Source organism: Pipra filicauda, unplaced genomic scaffold, assembly GCF_003945595.2.
Source record: "Pipra filicauda isolate LSUMZ 115617 unplaced genomic scaffold, ASM394559v2 scaffold104_size2351352_pilon, whole genome shotgun sequence".
NCBI lineage: Eukaryota > Metazoa > Chordata > Aves > Passeriformes > Pipridae > Pipra > Pipra filicauda.
The window spans coordinates 2,169,446-2,187,179 of record NW_024103485.1 but is presented as its reverse complement, the minus strand read 5'-3'; the positions used below and the strand labels follow the sequence as shown (position 1 = coordinate 2,187,179).

General features: G+C 45.3%; 1 protein-coding gene across 3 annotated transcripts in view; it reads right to left on the bottom strand.

Annotated features, from left to right (window-relative positions):
* Positions 1 to 1,615, bottom strand: part of AEBP2 (AE binding protein 2) — a 45,903-nt gene extending 44,288 nt beyond the window's left edge. For 2 of the 3 annotated variants that reach the window (XM_027747483.2, XM_027747485.2), the window contains exon 1: positions 895 to 1,615. In XM_027747483.2, coding sequence (XP_027603284.1) covers positions 895 to 1,574 — 680 coding nt within the window. In that variant the 5' untranslated portion in view covers positions 1,575 to 1,615. The remainder of the gene's footprint in view (positions 1 to 894) is intronic. The other variant, XM_027747484.2, reaches the window with a different exon arrangement.
* Positions 1,616 to 17,734: the final 16,119 nt, after the last annotated feature.

Below are 17,734 nucleotides of genomic sequence, written 5' to 3'. Positions count from 1 at the left end.
TACTCTAGCAGGGAAGTCTGATACTTTTTTTGCTAAACAAACAGAAAAATTGTACAAGTTTCTTAAACTATTTGAAAGGACTAATTAGTAAAGGGATGTACAGCACTGTAAGGCTGTTCTTATGTCTATTTTCCATCCTATTTTCAGCTTTTCAATTAAACTGTTGCATACAGCATCCAAGAAAGCTATTACACAAGCCATGTTCTTTGAAATGCTTGACTTAGGAGGCTGAAACAGACCTGAAAGGTGGAATATCCGACCATGTGTGAGAATTTGGTGGTGTCTTTCCACAGGAACCCAAGCTAAAATCTGGGTAATATGAGACGTGCAGCTTTAACACAAAAAACCCTCAAGAACTAATCTTTACATTTACTATTTCAGAACTCGCCCAAAGACGACTTTGAGCCTCCAAAGCCTCGCTTAGTGCTGTGCGTGACTATTACTTGTGCACACGTAACACAGAAGGGCTGGTCTCCTTTTTATTTTAGCAAACTAGATTTTTTTTTTCCCCCCTTACGCTTTAAGATGTGACCATCGGCTTTCTGCCTCTAGAGCAGAGCCCCTGTTGCGGGCACAGGTAGAACCGCATCCACAGAAAGCATTTCCCATTCCGAAGCCTCTGTACACCCCACCTACGCCAGGACACAGCCCTGAGGAACCCCGAAAGCACCGTCTGAAAAAGACCCGCAGGGAAGAGGCGGCGGGAGGAGGCAGCGCCCGGCGGGGCCGCTCGGGGCTCTCGGGGCCGGGGGAGCGCCCCCTCCTCCCCGGGCAGGGCCGGGCTGTGCCGGGGGGGGCCCGGGGAGCAGGGGCGGGGGCCCGGCACAACTTGGCCGGAGAAACCTGTGGCTGCCGCGACACCCCCGCGGGAGGGGAAGGGCGCCGGGCACTGACCTGTCCTCCGAGTCCATGCGGCTGAGGGGCTCCCCGTCCGAGGACATCTCCAGGCTGCCCCGCCGCCCGCCCGACGTGGCGCTGCCGCAGCTGCTGCCGCCGCCCGTGCCGGGGCCGGTGCCGTACCCCTCGTCGCCGCCGCTGGACACGCTGCTGGAGGAGCTGGAGCCGCCGCCGCCGCGGCCCGGCCCGTCCCCCTGGCTGCCCCGGGGGCCCTTGGGCTCCTCCTTGGCGTCGGCCTCGCTGCCGCCGCCGGGGCTCGGCGAGCGGGTCTCGTCGCTGCAGCAGCCGCTGCTCGTGCTGCTGCTGCTGCTGCCCACCAGGCTGCTCTCCTCCTCCTCGCCGCCCTCCTCCTCCTCCTCCTCCTCCTCCTCTTCCTCCTCCTCCTCCTCGTCCTCGTCCTCCCCGTCCCCGGCCTGGCTGGCGCTCTCCGGGCTGGGCTCCGACATGCTCTCCGCCTCGCCGTTCAGCAGCAGCAGCGGCTCCGGCTCCGCCGCGGCCGACGACGAGGGCGGCGGCGAGGACGAGGACCCAGCCGCGCCGGCGGCGGCGGCGGCCGCAGCCACCTCCACCGGCACCTCCACGGCCGTCTCCGCCTCCTCCTCCCCGGCGCCGGGCGCCGCCTGCCCGGGAAAGCGCCGCGGCGGCTCCGCCATGTCGCTGCAGCGAGCGGCCGCCATGGCGCCTGCGAGTCGCTCCGCGCGCGGCGGGGGCGTGCGCGCGCGAGAGCCCCGTGTGCGCGTGCGCGCGCGAGAGCCCCGTGTGCGCGCCCGCGCGCGGCCCCCGGTGCGCGCTCCCGCGCCCTCCCTCGCGCACCCGCAACGACCGGGGAGGGGCGGGGCGGGGCAGGGAGGGGGCGGGGCCCGGCTCGTGCCGCCGCTGCCGCACGCGCTACGGAGCGCACCCGGGGACAAACAACGCGCGGAGGGCGGAGCGGCGGCCGCCGCCCCCGGCACGGGGAAGGGGGGGGGCAGAGTGGCGGAGGGAACAGACGGGGCTGGAATCCTCAGGGATCCCGGCTGGAATCGCCAGGGATCTCGGCTTGAGTAGCCCAAGGATCCCGGCTGGAATCCCCCGGGGATCCCAGCCTGATACCCCCGGGCATCCCGGCCTGAATCCTCAGGGATCTTGGCTTGAATCCCCTAGGGATCCCAGCCTCAATCTCCGGGGGATCCCGGAGCGAACCCTCAGGGACCCCGGCGACCCGCTGGAATCGCGTCATCCCCATTGACCGCCCCAGGGGGAAGCGGGAATCCCGCGGGACGAGGCGTTCCCGGTCCCACTTCAGGACAAACCCCATAGCGTCCCACAGCAGGGCATGAGCATTCCCGACTGCAGTTCCCGGGAGCTGGGCGGGCTCAGGCTGCCGGAGGGAGGGGGCAGAGGGTCCGGGAGAAGCCCCGTGGAAGTGCCGGCCCCGCCATTGCAGTGAGGGGGGAAAAGGGAACAGGGAGCTCTCCGGAAACCGAGAACCGGAGCTGCAGGCTCACGGTGGGAAACTACTGGGGGAATGGCCACGGGGAATGCGCTGGCTGAGGCACAGAGGAGCCAGGAAAAGGGTTTCCGTGATACTGATGAAAACAGGAATGGGGAGAGCGGCCGCGCTGCGCCGTGAGGGGAGAGAATAAACTCGGACACGCCGGCCGTAAACATCCCCTGGCAGAGCAGGGGCTCGCTGGGTACCGGGCACAGGCTGTGTGACCAAAGGGAAGGCGAAACATCACAGAGTCGTGGAATTCCAGCCGCCCTGCCATGGGCACGGACACCTTCCACTAGACCAGGTCGCTCCAAGCCCCGTTCAACCTGGCCTTGAACACTTCCAGGGATGGGGCATCCACAGCTTCTCTGGGCAACCTGTGCCTCACCACCCTCACAGTAAAGAATTTCTTCTTAATATCCAATCTAAGTGATTGAATTACTTCATTTAAACAAAATTAAAGCCATAGAGTTTAATGTACTAAAGCTGTGGAAATTTGTTAATTTTTTTTCCTCTCGAACCTAAACTCACTTCTGGAGATACTGGGTTAGTTAAGTTGTTGAGTTGGGAATTGTGCCATGTGAAAAGGAAGAAACCATCAGTGTATGTGTAGAAGGGGAAAGGTGAAGGATAGCTCAACAGAATGCCTGTCAGTCACATACAAGGCTTCAGGACAGAGTTTGAAAATTAATTTTAATAATAATAATGTAAAACAGGATAAAGTTTACAAAAGATAGATCATGCCAGACTAATGTGACAGGCCTTTTGACAAGAGCCTTGTGTACCCAGGCATCAAGAAAGCGTTTGATAAAGTGTCATGTGGAAGTGATTAGAAGAAGTTTATAGGATGGGGATTTGCAATAGAACAGGAAGATGAGTAGAATCTGATCACAGAGATAAAATCAAGTAATTTGACAAATTATTGGAGAGACGAAGAGGGCAATTGAAAGCATAAAATGCTATTCCACGTGAATTGTAAATGTCATTCATCTGTCAGTCTTTACCCAACTCTTACAGAGCTTGCTGCATTTAAAACCAAAATCATGAAGCTGTGGTAGTTTAGTTTAAAAACAAACTACAAAACACAGAACCACAACTCAGTCCAGAAAAACATCGTGCCTTCTGCACACTGGGAAGAACATGACCAATTCAAGTTCCAGCAGGCATCTCTGGCTTATCCCCAGAGATCCTAGATTCCAGGAGAAGTTAACCGTGTGGGATTAAGATCTGGAAAAGGTGCTCCTACGACCTGGATTTGCATAGCTGGAGATGGCTCCCAGCCCATCAGCACACGTAGTAGTTGTTTTCAGCAACGAGAACAACCCGTGGTGTAGCAGCATCAAAATAGATGCCACAGCACTCTGAAAGAGCAACAAAGGGACACGATTGGGTTGATCTTCTAAATCAAACCAATGACATCTTTAACCTGCAGAGGAGCATAAACAAACTTTGGAAACCGACAACAGCAAAAAAATGTTAAGTTTCTCAGGTTTCTAGAAGCCACCCTCAACTAGAAAGTGGAAGTGGTAAGAATGCTTTTAAAAAAAAATAGAGGGGAAAAAAAGGGCAAGAACAGCTGTAATGCTGTTTCATCTGTGTAAGATATGGAAAGCAGATCTACTAACTGCACCAAAATAGTCACTAAATCCTGAGCTTCTACATTCTGGCTTGCCTTTCCTCCCGGGAACAGTGTGTGCTGTTCCGCCGAGGAAGGTGCGGGGCTCCCGGAGGGTGTTGCTGTCACTGCTCTAATCGAACACGAAGCGTCACGTTTCGAAAACAAACGACCCCCTTTGATTCAGTCAGAAAACGGCAGTAGCTGAAAAAAATTCCTATGTCTCTTCTACCCACTGATGCCCTTCTGGAGTTCTCTGCTGTAGCGAGGGGCAGAATCAGAGAGGTATCAAGTAATGAGAAACCAAAAATACATAAAGGACTTGGGTAAAAGACGCCTTCCACAAACTGTGAAAGGGGGGGAAGTTATCACAAAGAACTCAATGTACCCTAGTGTAACTTGCCCAGATTCACTGCGCTGTGTGCTCACAAGCCGATCATTGCCCTTTCCCACCCCCCACCGCCCTCCCACGTCTCTCTCGGTTTTTAAGGCGGTGTGAGCTCGCAAAGGCTCCCCGTGTTCGCGGAGCGAGAGGCGAGCAGGGCGATTCGGACCTCCCACTTCCCGCTCTCCTAAGCAGGGCGGTAGGGACGCCAGCTCATTAGGTAATTTGTGTATTCAGAGAGGGTCAGGCAAGGAAACCTCAGGACATTTCCACTGCCTAATGGAAATCCCTTGGCATTTAAGCAAGAGATCAGTACCAAAGGGGTCACTGCTGCAGCAGGCAGTCAGCTAACAAATACTCTATGATAATATCTTGATGTCCTGCTCTCAGGTTTTCAAAATCACAAAATTTTGTGTCCAGGCTTGGTCCTTGAGTGCTGTAAAGTCCTACAAGCAGCAATGATTACTGGTTACTGAGCTTTCTCTGAACAAACCTACCAAAGCTAAACCTTCTTTTTTTTGCCAAGGTTTTTTTTTCACTTTTCAAAACTCTCCTCAAATGAGGAGATCTGTCAGAGAACAGGTGAGTCTAGAACTTGCAAAAGCATCTATATCGTTTGCATTTGAATGATCTGATAAAAGCTCAAAGCAGGAGACCTGCTGTTAGGAAACCCTTTGGAAAAAAACCCCAAACGTCCACCTGAGCTTTGTGGATGAATGTTACTCTGTTGTTCACACAAAGAGTTTCTGATATACTCAGTCTAGCTTGGTATGATCATCTTACAACAGCAACGATGCTTTAAAACTCAGATATTTGTGTTGAGGAATCAACAAAGTACAAAATTAAAAAAAAAGTCAGTAGATAAACCAGAAGAAAACCGTTCACAGGAAAAGATTCCAAACAGAACCACTACCCACCAGTGCAAGAACAACCAACCTGCAGACACAGCAAGCAGGGAGAAGAAATTGAGATTTTATTCTCTTACCTCAGGAACACCAGGGTGCAGGACATTCACACTGACAGCAGAATCAATAACAAACTCCAAGGAAGTAGTTTTGTCTTTTCTTAAGTCACAACAATTTTGCTGTTTTGTGGGGTTTTCTTCAAGGACAGTTAGGTGAGATCACCAGAAGATTTTGTATGTGTAAGGCAGTTTTCTTGAGGTTTTTGCCCTAACTTTGATTGGCACACTACTATGATGTATAGTATGCAAGTAAAACACTTCAAAACAGCAAGAAAGTCCTATAAAGAGAGAAGAAAAAATAAACAGGCCTAAGGTACAGTAGAGGTGACATCCTGTCCTGCACTTGCTTGGATACCAGGGGAGATTCTGTAAAACTAAGCCTTTGGTCACTGAGCTCCCTTCTCCAGCCCCTGCCTCCGCATGCATGTCTTAAGCACTGCAGGAAATTCCTGCTGCCTGAACCTTATGACTCACCTTGCTCACAGTATTCTGCCTGCTCAGCAGCCTCTGTAAACTGCACCCTTCCCTTCTTTCTGCCCCACCCTTCCCCATCCAAATTCGAGGTCTGGAGGAAGAGGCTGCACTCTCTCATTGCTTCAAGTAGGCGCCCAGCGCTGGGTTCTCACCCTTCCCTTCAGACCGGACTGAAACTGCCTCACGCTGCAATTCTGACCCCACCCTCTCCTGGAGCACCCAGTTAATTCCCCCTTTAAACTCAGCTTCCACGCTCTTTTCAAGGCTGCCTTTAATCTTGCCCTATACTGTTTGCTTGGGTACCACGACTGTAAGAAGCCTAAGCCATGCTTAGGTTGGGTCAAACCAAAAGAAGGGAATGAATGTTGGGCTCGGTCCCTCTTCTCTCCCGGTGAGGCGAGGAGCCCTCGCTGGGGCTGTGCACTGGCTTTGCGAAGCACTTAGCAGCAAAGTGAATTCTGGATGCTGCTCGGGACCTTCTTCCCCCTCTGCCCTGCTCCTGCTTTGTTACAGCTCTCACAGTGACACGCTGCCTCTTCTGTTGTGCCAGCACAGCTGTCTCTGAAATTCATGCCATGAGCTAGACCAAGGAACTGCTTTTTATGGTAACTAGGAGGGAAGAGAAATCAAATGGCATTCTGTTGCTGTTAGGTCATGAAACTTCAGGAAACTCCAGACAGCTCAGTTAAATGTCACTGTGCCCACTCTGGGGATGAGGAAAAAAAGAACATAAAAATTAAAAAAATTATTAAGGTGACACAAAGGACCAGGACTTAGTTCAGGAATGCAAACCTCCATGCTGTCATTCTGGAGCTTATCCAAAAGCACATCCTAACATTCATTATGTTTGCATTTGTATTTTGGTAACAACGTGCCAGCCCAGTGGAGATGAGGGCATCTCTGCTTAAAGCCATCTACAAACACAAACGGGGAGAGGAAGCCCATGTTCCATAGATGCTCTGATGTAATTGAAAGGAATCAAATACCTTACAAGTGCATAAAACCTCTTCTCTAAAACGCACGCTAATTGATGTTCAATTTGCTGTCAAATTATATTGAAGGAAAACACGAAAAGCAAAACAAGCATGAAGATCTCTTGTAAGTGGAAGATACAGAGCTGTGAGTTCAAGGCGTGAGAAGGCCTCGTGATATGGCTCATTGATGTGCTCCACAGCTTGTTGCAAAAACTGAAACTTAAGCACAGAATTTCAAGTAGGGACTATTTAGCTGTGATAAGCTATTAGTTATTATGGATACCACTGAGAACAAACTCAGAATTTGCTTCAGAAGCAAAAGCTACTTGCAGTACTTCTGCACTTGTGTATCTGAATATTAATCCTGTCACCCCGTGTCTCTCAATTTTTGTGAGTCCCAGGGACTTGCATAAGTATATGCTAAAAATGGGTTGTGCTTTTCTTTGAAACTATTCAGAAAGTTTTCCAAATGCCACATTGAAAAATTTAAATAATTGATGCAATACATCGTACAAACAGATAATATATGCAGTAGTGTACAAGAAAATAGAGCATATTTTCTGTCATTAATATTCCCAATATTTTATATTATGATTAAAAAACTATATAAATTATCTTTTCCTTGCAAAGTATCCTATACCTCCTTGTGTACATTTTTTATTTGGCAGAGTTTCCTCCTTTTCAATAAAAGGCAGCCAAAATTCCCAAGTCTCAGAAAAATCAGCGTTCTTAAATGGTGTAATTTAGATTAGTTTTAACCAGAGATAATTAACATATTTTCTTCAAGCTTATAGAGTCTTTACATGCTGTTAATTTGGAGAATTTGTATTTTCAACATTCTTGTGCAAAACAGAGCTGGATTCCAGCCTTAAATGAAGGTGTGTGCCCGAGCACATACACAGGGTTGCCTCCAGTATGTCCATATATTTTCTGCAGGTCAGTTGCCACAGAGCCTTACAATAAAACCAGGGGGACGTCATCCCAACGGAGGGAGGGGGGGATTCTGCACAAGCACACTAGGCAGTAAGTCCCTTTTTTTTTTCCTAAAAACGTAGATGTGAAGTCAGGAGCAGAGGCTTTCTTTGCACACATGGAGACTCTTTTCTTAACCATAAAAGTAATCAAGATCTCGCATGTTGCAAAACCGGTGTGTAACCTTTACAACCAAATAGAAATGCATCATTAATTGAATGCTAATTAAATACAAACGACAGCTTGGAAAGAGTACAAGTTTACAACAGCTTTTCCACGTTCTAGGATTACTTTAAAACTCCCCTTCTTCAATTTGTGGTCATAACTAGAATATGAGTTTTCCATAGAACAATTTTAGGTTTTTTAAAAGTAATGTTTCATAAAATGTAAATGAAATTTCCCCTTGAAGAAATCTAGCTATAAAGTTTGTGCTTTTTTTTCACGCCTGCCTTTTTTCTTTTTCTTGAAAGAATCACTTGTCTTTTCCAAGATCAAGCTCTTATGAACACGTGTCCTTCCAACCACAGCTCTCAGCTTCTCAGAACATGCTGTGGTGGACCCAGCAAGGGGCCCTGGAGATAATTAAGGGAGTGGAGCATGTCAGATGAGGAGAGGCTGAGAGAGCTGGGACTGTTCAACCCGGAGAAGTGAAGGCTCAGGGGGATCTTATCAAGGTATAAATACCTGAGAGGGGAAGTGAAGAAGATGGAGCCAAACTCAGTGGTACGTGGTGAAGGGCAACAGTCAATGGACACAAACTGAGACAGAGAAAATTCTATTGAAAAAATTTTAAAAACCCTTTTTCACTCTCAAGCAGTGGAAGAGGTTGCCCAGAGAGGTTGTGGCATCACTATTCCTTAAGATATTCAAAACACACCTGGACGTGGTCCTGGACAGCCTGCTCTAGCTGACGCTGCTTTGAGCAGGGGAGTTGGACTCGATCTCCAGAGGTATCTTCCAACCCCAACTATTCTGTGACTCTGTAGAGTTGAGATATTATTCCCACATTACACAAAGACACAGGCATTGCCGAATCTGCAAAACCAGTCAGCATTTTTCTGGGTTCCCAGATTTAACCATATACCCTGGCTTTGCCCCAGCTCCACATGAGGATAAAAACCATGTTCACACCACTTGTGTCTTGCACCATGATTAGTAAAGATGGGAAGGGAGCCCTGGGTGGAAGCCACAGCACCTCAGCTGAGCTGTGTGACTGGGACCAAGCACTGAGTCACTGCAGGCAGGTTTAGATGCAGCCTGAAAGACTGAGGACTGCATTCAGAAATGCCATGGTAGCCTGTATGACAAATTTAGGGTCCTGCTACATCCTGTGAGGTTAGAAATGACAAGCAAGAGAGATTATATATTTCCCATGATTGCCAGATCTTGGCACGCTACAGACTTAAGGGAGAGAGGTTATCCTTAAGAGAAGCATTTATCACACAGTCTGGCCAGCCTTGGGCAAGATACTGTCATGGAACAGTGTCAAAGTCCAGATTTCCCAAAACCCTAACAGCTGGACAATTCATCTTCTCTCTCCACTGCTCTGCTTAAGTTACAAGAAAAATCCAGGTCATGGGAAGTTTATCAAACAGCTAGAGATATACAGAATTAGTTTATTTAAATGGAAGTTATTATTAGGTAGGCATGAGCACAAGCAAACGTGTGAATTTCATAAAAGTTCAGATTTGCAGCCAAAAACTAGATTTGCATCCAAAAACTTGAATTGCCATTATTAGGGTATTCACTGAACAGCAGAAGTCATGCTCAGAGTAATCAAAACTAATTTAACAATTACAAAACCAGCAGGATAACCTCATTGTCATTTGCCATTAACGAGAAATGTTTATTACAGATAGTGTATTTGTCTTCTGAGCTATTAAAACAGTTTGCCATTCATAACTCTTCAAACCTCTCCCTTAGGATGAAGGATCCATCATGTTCGTGGAAAATAAGCCAAGCTTGTAGAAGTACAGTGCCCCTCCCTATTCTCAATCAATCAAATCAGAGAGAGAGAGAGGGAGACTGATGAGAACAACCTACTTTTCTGTGCCTGGCATTCACTGAATGTGAAAGGGGGTTTCAGCAGGACCGGGAAAGTAGCTGTTGTCATGACAGCACTGGGAAGCCCTGGGACTGAAAAGATCTTCATCAGCTCACTGCAGCAATTCTGTGCCAAAGGAACTGTGCTGCCTGTCTGCATGCTGACAACAGAGCCAGGGGAATGCCTGCTTGTCAAATCTCCGTGGCTTCACTCTGCAAACTTCCCTGCTCTTGCCCTCTGAAGCTGGAATAGTTGCAATCTGGCAAAAATGGATCTCTCCTGACCCCCTCCTCCCCCTTCAATGCTCCGGATACCTTCTGTTTATCCCCTTGGTTTAACAATAACAAGGGCAGCACCCAGCCTTCTTGTACTCTCTCTCTTCTGCAGAGTCACGCAGAAGAAACAGTAACCTATGGAAAACCTAATCAATTAAAAACTAATTTTGCAGTCCAACTCCTTGGATGTAACAACTGCCATTCCTTTGACCTCAGTTACGGGCCAGCGTGTCTGACTGTGATGTTTGGGATGATGGCCCACGCTGTGAAGTTTTCATGGCAGCTTTGGGGCAAGAGGCTGAGAGAATTTCTGTGGCAGCATCAGCTCCTTGGGGTCACACTCTTGACAAAGGTGGGATCTTACCTGTTTATCTCTGGCAATTCCAATCCAAGTAAATGCATCATCCTTCACACTGCAGTCAGGCAACCTGCCATCTGTGCCAACTGCCCCACTGGAATCACCACAAGCACCAGTTCTGGGAGACCTACAAGACTATTCCATTCACAGTGAAGTTTTATTTTACAGAAATGACTGAAAATGATTGCTGCATAGGTGAAATCCTCATGATGTAAACAAGGAAAGGGAAAGCGAGGTCTTTTTGGCTGTGCACATATTGATGGAGTTTCGATGCTGTTTATTTGAGGCAGCTGGAAATATGGACAATTGGAAACTTGCATTATGCTCCCACTGGTTATCACTACTGGAATGAAAACCGTGACTGAGTGCTTTACACCCAATCTCACAACAGCCACCTTTTTTGCAAATTAAATAATCAGATGTGTGCTCTCAGGTGAATTCTACGAGCCTTGTCCGAAAGTTCAGCCTCTCTGGTATTGATTGCAAAATTCACATTGACCTCGGTGGGGCCTGACTGTCAAACTCAGCCTGAGAGCTGGAGAACTAAGGAGTTCTGAGGAACTCAGAGCAAATCCTGAGATCGCTGGCTTATGGTGGATGGCTGCTGGGAGGTGGGGACCTGGCACGTACCACACAGGAGAGTCCAAGTTGCACTGTGACCTCTCCATAATTCAGAATTTAAGTAGTTCAGAGGTTCACTCTCTCAGGAAGCCAAGAATACATTGCAGATCTGGGAGATGTAAAACCTAAATTAGCTTAATGCCCCGATGATGTGCCCTACAGACATACTGCATGTCTTCTAATAGGCAAAGCAGCGATTCCCCTCTCATGAATTCCAGTCCCAGCTCAGTTGCTCCCTGATTCTCTGAACAGCAGACTGGATAGGAGTGAGCAAAGCATTTTATCATGTTGTTCAGCAGCAATTTATCCATGGTCAGGATATGCATAATAGACTCTCTTTCCCAGGATTGCTCTGAGGTAGAGTTATCTTCCAGTGAAAGCTGTTGTAATACATACACATGGAATGTTCTCAATAGAGGTGGGCCTGGCTTTTAGTGACATAATGCTTTTGAGTCTATTCAGTCTTTTAAAACTGCTTTTTTCAGTCAAGATGAACATTAAGTGCTTAATGATTTTTGCCTAGTGACACATGTAAACTGTATTCAAGAAACAAATACTATCCACTAGTTTCTCTAGGCAGTTCACTGCCCCAAAACCACCAACTACAGTATTTAAATTACAGTAGGGAAGTGGGGTACTATATATTCTTAGCAGCAGTTTGCTTTATATTGCATTTAACTGGATAATTTATCAGAACCATCATCTTTACAGCTGAATTTCTGTCTGTGTTTGGCAATGATAAGTATTTGTTTTATCTTGGTGAAAAGTTGGATTCAGCTATTTAAAGCCTGGAAAACATAGGAAACTTTTTACAGCAAGGTCAAAAAGACCTAATTTTAAATGTGGTGAATCTTATAATTCATGCCTATGTATCTTCACATAAAACTGGGGACTCTTTAAGTTGAGAAAAGTATTTGATTTAGGTTGTGCTAGTGCATAAGAGGTACAACAAAGAGGTATGTATTATAGAAGTGTAACTCAGGCACTGAAAAGCATTAAGGTAGCAGCCCAGTAGAGAGAGATGACCTACTTCTGCCTTGTTTCTTCCAAGGAAAATCCTTTGGCACCACTTCAGGCCATGGTTTCTGTTCTCCCTGCTATCTTGAGGACCTGATCTTACACAAAGGTGCCTCAGCCACATTCACATCCCAGTTTCTCAAGCACAAGTTTCACGTAGAGAGATAGCAAAGCAGCCAATTAAAAATGGGACTTTACAGGAAAAAAACCCCCAAACATTCCCCTCACCATCCTTGATAAAACATAAATTAAGGGTAGGACCAATGTCTGTGAACCACTCGTCTTTCAGATTTTTTTATAACAGTGCACATTTTGGAGGCCTTTCGCATACTAATACAGATTTTGGGAGTTTTTTTAATTGTCCTAGGATCTCAGTCCACCACCTGCACTGTACTGTGCTAATTCTTTTGGCATATTGCAGGTATATTCATTTCCATTACATGCAAGATACTCTCATCAGCTTATGCTCTGTAGTAAAAACTCAACAACCCAGTTTACATCATGCTTAACAAAGTATGACAAAATAAATGCTGGTTTAAAAGCTACACAAATATTAAAACATGAAGTACTTGAAAGTTACTCCCCTCCTCCTGTATCTAATTAGACTATTAATAAGCAACACACAGAATTTCAGCTGAGATGTAGTAACCACAAGAGATCAGATTCTTGCACAAATTCTCTCCTGCATCATAATGTTTGCAGGATGAGCATGTTTAACTTTAAATCATTCAATCTGTCCACCTGAAACCAAAAGGGCTGTTCCCATCTGTGCTCAGGTTTGCTGTGTGAACACAAATTCTGTTGCCCTGGTTGTCTGCAACTGTGGATTAGGACAAGAGCATATTTTCTCCGTTTTGCAGTAATTTGTCCTGTAGTTCCAATGTAATATGATTGTCCCCTTTTTATCTTTAATTGCTGCTGTGCACGATTAACTGGCAGTATGATGACGCTTAAAGTCACTTTATGGTTGGTGAAGCAACCTCATTTTATGGGCAAAGGAAGATGTGGTTACAACCTTGCAAAGAAACCTGTTTATGCAAAGTCACATCAAGAACTTCTTTCATTTAGGTTAAAGGATCAAGTCCTTAACATTTGAAAATACACAATAAATACACAACAGTGCATCACTGAATATGAAGGTTAATAAAAATACAGCCTGGCATTTACATTAAAAAGGCTCTAATTTTTTTTCTTCACAGGTAATTAGTTCACACAATGAAATAACCTCCTTTCTTATCCTGGAAACACATGCATAAACCAGCTCAGATAACGTCATTTACATACAGGCTGCTGCATCCGCATGTTAATGTCTGGCAGTGAAAAGTTCAGACAAGTTTGTAATCCCCGATTTCCTGCGCGTGCTCAGCACCCAGATTCCCAGAAAGTCAGAAGAGAAAGGGATACTAAAAATTACTAAGATGACAGGTCAGCTGCAGTTCGGCCACATCCGCACAGCTTGCAAGTTACAGAGTTTCTCAGCCCACAGGACCTTTGACAGCTCTGGACTTTTTTTTAAAACTCGTGTTGCTATTTGTTTCTTTTGTCAGCCCCCCACGGCCATGGCGATCATCCCGAGCCCATTGTGCCGCCACCACTTGCTTTGTCCTCGTTACTCTATCGGGCGGCACTGGGACCGATCTGCATTCCCATTTAAAGCACTATCATGTCACCCATCAGCAATCCTTCGCTTTCATCCCTTAAAAACCGCCACACAATGGCAGCCACGCCGTGAGGACAAAGGCACAGGCAGAGAGGGAAAAGGAGGAAAGCTGCAGTGGGAAGGCAGCAGCAGCAGCTGCAGCCGGGCTAACTTTGTTCTCCCGGGGTCCTTCTGGGTGAGCACTTGAACTTGGACCGATAACATACGTGCCCTTCATCTCCTGCTTCCCCTCCTAACACAACTTATCTCCCCAGTGCAGATACTGGAAGGAAGCTTAGCTTGGTTGCTTCTGCATCAAGGCCAACAGGTAATAACGCTGTTTTTACAGCACAAGCCAGCGAGTCCGTGCCTACCGACAGCTGCAGGAGAAAGGGAGGGCTGTGGGAGGGAAAGCCTCCTCTTGCAGTAATATTGATTGCCAGTAGCACTTTTCAGAACACAAATCCTGCTTGCTGGGCATCCTTAAAATCAACAGCTCCTCAACAGCTGTTGGAGAAGGCCATCTAATCAAATTAATAGAAATCTGTTTTGCTGCATTCAAACATGCAGCTACAGCATCCGAGGGTCTGGGAATTACCCAGGGAGCCTGGAGTGCTTACGTTTTAACTAGGATTCACTCCTGGATACTGTCATCCTCCTAACAGTTCGGAGCCATCAGCTGTAAAGAGATCTTAGACTTCACAGGCTGCCTATGATTAATTGCCTGAAAATGCTGTAAAAGTTAGGGATTCTGTTCAAAGGTGAAATAACTGAAGTGCTGTAGCCTGGAACCAGCCAGCCAGGGAAGGATGTACAGGGTAATTCGTGCAGAGCACTTCTGTGAAACAAGCATGGCTCAAAGCAAGGCTTTAGAGTCCTACCTTTTACAAACATGACCCAGCTGTGCTCCTTGGGGTCCATAAGATTTTAATGAGGCAAAAATGATCAAAATGTCATGACCTCTGTTCTTCCTTGTCCTAAATTCGGGATGCTGGAAATGAAGCAGAGCTTAGCTAGGTTATATTTAACTGATCACACAGAATGGAATAGCTTTAGGAGCACAAAATAAAAGTTTTAAAATAAAACACTGTGAGTTCAGAGTTGTTATCCCCCCAATATTGCAAAGAATCAGCTTATAAAAGCAAATGTGGTTCTCTCAGTGTTGCAATCCATGAGTATTAACCAATTCCTCTTCATTAAGACAATCTCCTAAATGGCTGAGAGGCTGGTTTTCTTTAATTTGTAGCTGCTACCTTGTAAATAGCAATCACATTATCCAGGCACTTTGTCTTTATTCAAAATACTTATTATTTGTAGGCACAATATACTAGAAACAGTAGCTACAAAATATTATAGGTATGTTGGCACAGGCTAAGAAAACAGCCCAGAAATGTTATTCAAAGGTGATTTATGGTTCCAGGCAATTTCCCTGCTCACAAAACGACACCTTCATCTAGTCTTCACTCCTACACAAGCTGGCTTCCGTGCAGTACCAGCCCTTGCATGTGCAAACCCTCTGAGGCAGTCTCCAGGTAGCCAGAAACCAAACACAAAACAGCAGCAGCCACAAACATCAGAAAACATTCATCAGAAAGTTCAGTTGTCTTTTTTCCCCCGCTGTCTGGATGTGACCATTTCAGTGCATAAAAAGAATAAACCCGACAGCCGCTAACAGCTGCTTCCTAGACTGCTGGATGAGCATGAAAATACCAAAAAAAAAAGAAAATAAAAATCATTCATCTTTAAAGCTAAAACATCTGAAACAGCCTCCATGTTCTGGCTGACTTGGGAATTTACCAAGAAAGTTGCACAATACAGAGCAGTCGACTACATGTGTAATCAGTGTCAAGACCCACAAGAACTTCATACTGTAAAGATGTGATTTATGAGTTGAGTTGCTGAATTTTGCAGCTTTTTTTTCTCCTCAATTGCTTTGAAATGTACTCCTGTCAATTAATGACAATTTTATCAAATAAATTCTTATATATTTGTTTGTACTTCCTACCTATTTTTTGATTTCTAGCAACGTGACTAGTACTTGGAAAAAATGTTTTTTTTTTTTTCTAAATAGCAGCTATTGCTGAAAATAAGAGAGATTCACAAGCAAGTTACTAGGAAATGTTGGGTGCCTCACCTGATATGCTTTGAGCTTGATCTTTCAAGATGATAAGCACCTCCAGTTTTTAGCAATTCCAAGCAAGAAACTGATGGCCTGGATTCAGCTGCTTATGTAGGGGACAGACAGCTGTGGTATGGAAAAGGCAATTTTTTCCTCCACGATAAGGAATGCAGAGCATTTTACAAATTGGGCTGAAATGGGTTTAAAGTTGCAGAAGAGAGACCTGCACAGTACCAGTCACTTTACACTGAGACTCAGGAAAGCTACCAGATGACAACTGATGAGGATGTTTTTCTGAAAGTTTTCACTGATCAAATCTCTAGGCCATAAGTAAATCCCACTTGTTCTACACATAAAGTTAAACCTGCAGGCTCTGCTGTTTTTCTTTTTTTTTTTTTGTACTCATTTCACCTTCAAAAGAGCAAGAGCGTGTTTCCATTTTTAGTCTGAAATTCTTTGAAGTATTCCCCGTTCCATAGAACAGGGATCTGGATAGAATTTGACAAAAACAAAAAATTAATTCCTTATTTTAGGTTTGGTTTCAGTAATAAAGAAGTTAATGATATCACATCTGGTTTTGTCCAGATATACTCTTACCTCAGTCCACTGGAAACAGCACCATTTGCTTATGGCTTTTCTTTTATCCCAAACAGAACCTAATCCAGCCTAAGTAAGTGTTCTAAACACATCCATAGCCAGGCTGCCACATGAGCCAATTAGCAACCACTGTGCTGATGTCACTTACCCATAGCTACAATTAAAAGAGTTTCTTGCAGTTTTACCACAGCAGCCAAATAATATTTAGACAGACCTTAAAAACATTTTCTTTGGCATACCACAGAATGTAGAAACAGCACAAAAAAAGAAAATAAAAATACCAAAACCTTAATTCCACAAGTAACATTTGAATGCTGACACATCTGGAACAGCTGGGTAACAAGTTGTGCGTGTCAAGTTCAGAAAGCAGCTGCTTTTAGCCTTCATTTTGGGCCAGGCATTTGTTTTCAGCCACCAGTATATTCCATTTTATTTTGTGGCAGCTTCTTCAGTGTTCCCATATGGACAAGCTAAACAGCTCCTAGGATATAATAGCAAGCATATATAATGTTCTTTAGAAGAAATGAAGGCCAGATGTTGCTTTGTTATCTCCACGTGCATCCTTAAAAAAGTTAAATTAAGTTGTTTCAAATATATTATTAATGCCAGGTATAGGCAATTTGTTTATCAGCCATTTAAATGTCAACTGTCTAAAGGATGGAAAAGAACATTTTAACTGAGGAATCAAAGTGAAATAAGGTAGAATAACTTCAGAAAATAAGTATAGCAAAATCCAGGGATCAAATAGCGTTGTGCAGAAAAGACATGATGACTCACTTCTGAGATCTGAATGAGTACTACTTATGGTTTATTAGAAAAGGAAAAAAAAAAAACCCTCCACCTTATTGTTACAATATAATGAAAAGTTTAAGGTAAGACTTATCCAACAGCACCATTGATTAAAGATCTTTTATTCTGCTGCTTTACTTGACCAGGATAAAACTTAACCCACCAGCCCTAGTTCTAAAGAATTTAGTAGATCTACCACTAACATTGTAATTCATTAATATTTTTCATGTATGTATTCCTGGTACATTTAGTGAATCCAAGAGGGTGGGCAGTAATTCTGTCACAGTCTGTCCAATTACTGCGATTTAGACAGAAACGTTTATTTCCCCCCCCCAATTTCCTGAAAATAGAACCTTATTGGATTAATTTTATTACAGATTATTTATGAGGAAATATGAACTGAAGACTACTTTTTCCCCCCTCAGTAATAACATAAACAGGGTTTGGGTTTCAACTGCCAAGTGAGGTCTTTCTCTTTGAGCCAGCCCACAACATACAAAAACTGCCAAGACACCAACTA